This window comes from Porites lutea, chromosome 10 (genome assembly GCF_958299795.1).
Source record: "Porites lutea chromosome 10, jaPorLute2.1, whole genome shotgun sequence".
NCBI classification, from domain to species: Eukaryota; Metazoa; Cnidaria; class Anthozoa; order Scleractinia; family Poritidae; genus Porites; species Porites lutea.
This window is the reverse complement of record NC_133210.1, coordinates 23,295,170-23,299,318: the sequence shown is the minus strand read 5'-3', so window position 1 is coordinate 23,299,318 and position 4,149 is coordinate 23,295,170. Positions and strand designations below refer to the sequence as shown.

General features: G+C 39.4%; 1 protein-coding gene across 1 annotated transcript in view; it reads left to right on the top strand.

The window, feature by feature from the left end:
• The window catches only part of LOC140949667 (vitrin-like), a 101,855-nt gene extending 98,255 nt beyond the window's left edge, over positions 1 to 3,600 (top strand). Inside the window, exons 5-8 of the mRNA XM_073398813.1 lie at positions 398 to 566; positions 986 to 1,159; positions 2,825 to 3,267; positions 3,550 to 3,600. Of these exons, the coding sequence (XP_073254914.1) occupies positions 398 to 566; positions 986 to 1,159; positions 2,825 to 3,267; positions 3,550 to 3,600 (837 nt within the window). The remainder of the gene's footprint in view (positions 1 to 397; positions 567 to 985; positions 1,160 to 2,824; positions 3,268 to 3,549) is intronic.
• Positions 3,601 to 4,149: the final 549 nt, after the last annotated feature.

The window sequence follows — 4,149 nt, the reverse complement described above, 5'->3', positions numbered from 1 at the left end:
ATTGTTGTGATCCAGAAACTTACCATAGTAACGTGACGTCACACTTCTCTTCTCTATTTTCGTTAAAAGTTGTCGAAAGGGTTAGGGTCACCTATTATGCATGTCTATTATTGATGCTTCGGTTTAGAAAGAAAGTTTGCTAGTTTATCTACTTAAATGTTTCGGACTTTTGGCGGGTTGGTGTGGTAGTCTAATGGAAAGGAGAGAGAGATTCGGTTACGAAAAATCCGAGTTCGACCCTGGGTTGAGTGTCTTGAAAATAGCAGCCTCCGTTGACGAGAGGGAAATGGAGCCGATGTCATGCGCCTTTCAATCACCCCCTTCGTCTCCTCAAGTCTTTGTAACCAGTTTAGTTTTGATGTTTATTTGCTTTACATTGGTCCTTACTTCTATCCAGAAAGAGGATGTAAGCATCATTGTCGTTGGAATACTCGGCAAACAGTGGGAGAAGAAAGAATACAGAAACAAGATGAAACAAATGGCTGGTAAAAAGGGACAAGTGCTCAGATATCCGGATTTTGACATTCTGACCAAACGCTTTAATGAAGTGTTAGATGCTTTATGTCGTAAGTATTTTTTTTTTTCATAGAAGATTTCTCAAAGACAACGCTACGTCAAATAAGAAAGAAGTAGTGCGCAGAAAGGACTGAACCCGACTTTCGGTGCTGAATTTGTTACTCTGTCATTGGTCAATTCGGTTTTTATATCTGCGAACAGCGTGGTCACTTTCGTCGCGTCATCTTCCCATTATGGCTGTCTCACAAGCGAGCAAGATGAAGCAAAATCTGTGTTCTTTTAGGCCACCCCAGAGAGCAACATAGCCTTTCTTGTCCGTTCGAGGATTCTGGCTCTGTTCCCGCGAAAAAAGTTATCGCACAGAGCATCGAATCAAATACTCCAAATACTCCTCGTAGCAGCATATAACCTACTAACGTAGACATAGTTTTTTGAACACAGTGCTTTTAATATTTTGCGTGTTTTTCAGCGGTGAATGGAGGTTACACCAACTGGACGATTTCTGAATGCAGTGTGTCGTGTGGAGGAGGTGTAAAAATATTGACAAGAAGCTGCACCAATCCTCCACCAGCCAACGGTGGAAAAAACTGCAATGAATTGGGACCAGCAAATATGACAGCTTCTTGTAATGAACAAGAGTGCTGTAAGTGTTTTACTGTTTGCTTTGTTTCACTCCCGAAATGCAAATAAGATGGTTAATATTGTTTTAGAACAAAGTCTGGCAAGAATCAAAAATCATATTTTCCTTATCGCGCAGTCTTGGGATGTAAAGCTAAAATTAATGCCCTATCTCTCATGATTTTCGGCACAATTTTGAAAACGATCAAAGTTTTTGCTTTTTGTTAGCGCTTATCACTACCAGCATATTTTCGATATATTTTTAGTTTTTTTGTTATTGCTCTGTCCATGGTTCAGTCTATTCAGTCCTATACCAGGGCTTCGTTGTTGTCCGTCTTGTACTGAGCATATCGACCGTTGAGTCGTTCTATCACCGGTTCCTGCTTTCACCGGAAACAAGATTATGTCAGGCACCATGCAGATAGGAGAGAAAGAACAGTCACTTGATAGGCGGGCCATCCAGATCCCGATTAAACTGTTAAAAATCCAAGCCTGAAGCAAAACAAAGGCAAATACAAGACTAGGGGAGCAGGGGCGGATCCAGGATTTTTTTTAGGAGGGGGTGCACTCGTCTCTTGCTCTACTTCAACACCAATAAACCACATAGTTTTTTTTTGCAGAATACCAGTTGTATTAGAAAATCGCAGGTCATCTCAGATGGGGGGGGGGGGGGTGCGCACCCCCTGCACCCTCCCCCTAGATCCGCCCCTGGGGAGTGAGATTAAAAATGCCATTATTACATGATTACATAAAGTTAAGCAAGACGTTGTCAGACTGGGCGTTCTTGTATCAGGCGTATGTTAAGTTTTCATGCGTGTCAGGGTTGTGTAAGTTGTGCAGTAGTGTTGGTTGAGATGTCTGAAGTGGAAGACAGGAAGACGGGAAGACGAGGACGCTGAATTTCAATTTACCACAAGTCGCTTCAAAGGAAAGACTCGCCTCAAAATTTCTAACATAAACTAGTTCGCCGAAAGCGCCACAAACGAATACTATCAAGAGGCGCATTAACTGTGAACGCAAAATCCCTCAAAATCGCTTATTATAATTATTTCCAGGAAAACGACAAAAATTAACAGTAGATAAGGTAATACAACTTTTATTTAGCATTGATCTATGCACACATTTAGCGATATGTTTCTACAGATAAAGCAAACTGTAACCAGTGCATGGGAGAGTATAGAGATCGTTCAGACTCTCAACTATAGCCAAACCTGCCAATTCCAATTATTTCCGAGAGATTTATGTAAAAAAAAATCAGAAAATAATCACCCGGTATCTAAGGAGGAATTTCCGTAAGCTTTCTCCAAATTGAAAATCATGATTGTCTTAGCAATTCCTTGTAGCATTTTCTAAAGGACAAAAACGAGCACAATTTTGGGCGTAAAAAATATATTGTTTTACAATAAATGGAGGCCAAATGAATTATTTTTGTAAAATCTGGAAGCCCATTAGTCTAACAGTTCCCCGCATCACTTGGCTGACAATACATTTTGTAGCCACCATGTTGTTTGTCATACATGTATTTCATGTTTAAGCTTAATTTTATTGTAGTTTTATAAGATGTAACTGAATTATTATGAATTTATTTATGATACCTAAATTTCATTTATGATTAATTGTCAAAAATACTCAGTAGTAGTAGTAGTAGGAATAGTAGAAGTAGTAGTGAATTACATTCCATTTTTTGCAGCACCTCCATGCATTGCCGGACTAGACATTGGGATCGTTTTAGATAAGTCTCAAAGCATCAATAAGAAAAACTTAGAAAGAGTTATCGAGTTCCTAGCAGACCTGGTAAGAAAGTTCAATCCGGCACCGGAAGGGGATCACTTTGGGCTCATCACATTCGACAATGTTACAAGATTGGTGTTTGACTTCTCTGACTCTGAATACTACAACTTGGACAGTCTTGAGAAAAAAATAGAAAGCGAACCAACAGAAAAAGCCAAATATGTTGGAACTCGCACCGATCTTGCTCTAATTATGGCGCGGGACCAGCTGTTTACTGAGGCGGGAGGAGACAGACAAAACAGCCCTAACGTAATGTTAGTCCTGACTGATGGAGTGCCCTATGGCTTGCCGAAAAATCGCAATTTTAGAGTCTTTTCTAAAAATATATTGAAAGATTTCGAGGTAAGTACTTATTACATTTTCTTCTATCAAGGACACCTTTCACGTTCGGTCAATTTCGTGAATCCCTGTTTGTTTATAACATATTATGGCATGTGTAGCTTAAAGTTTAGAGTTTGTTTCGGTTAAGTTATAACAAGGAAAGCTAATACCATATCACATTCGTTTTTGAATTTAAGTCACGTAACTGAAAACTATAATTGCGCTTAACTCACTGAACACTCTAATGTGGTGCAGTGGAGGCCTTGGTTACCGAAGTTAACACATTACACTTTATATCTATAGGCCGGGAGGGGCTCGGGTTCATGCCTTGACAGAGTTTCAGCGAGGGACTGAGAGAGCAACTTACCGTCGTTCGCTGGAAAACGTCACTCTGCAAAAAGCGTGTTAACGAGCATGCAAACGGCTATCTTGAGTTAATGCCAAATTAGGATAATTAAGCGCGTGGTGGAATAAACTACATGTGTATTCATTTCATTCGTTCTAAGTAAGATTATCGTGTTCAGATTCGTGTGTAGAGTTATATATTTACTTCTAGTATATATATTTACTCTGCTATCCATTGGTAACTAACAATGGTGAAAGGAGTTTGGCACTACCCCTTGGTATAACCTAAGAACTTAACATCTGTAACCAACAGACAAGTATCCAGAAAGAACGACAGAAAGAAAGAAAGAAACTTTTCCTTTTTCTTGTTAGCCAACTTATGCATTTTTTTATTTAAACAAAACCAGTCGCAGGATACTGGCGAAAGGTGACACTAAATTTCAATGACAATACGTTAATAACTATAACCGCCACCATTTCAGTTTTCGTGCAGCATTGTTTATTGCACTTTCACCTCTTTTCTTTTCTTGGTCTTGTGTTCAATTTAGGAAAAGGAAG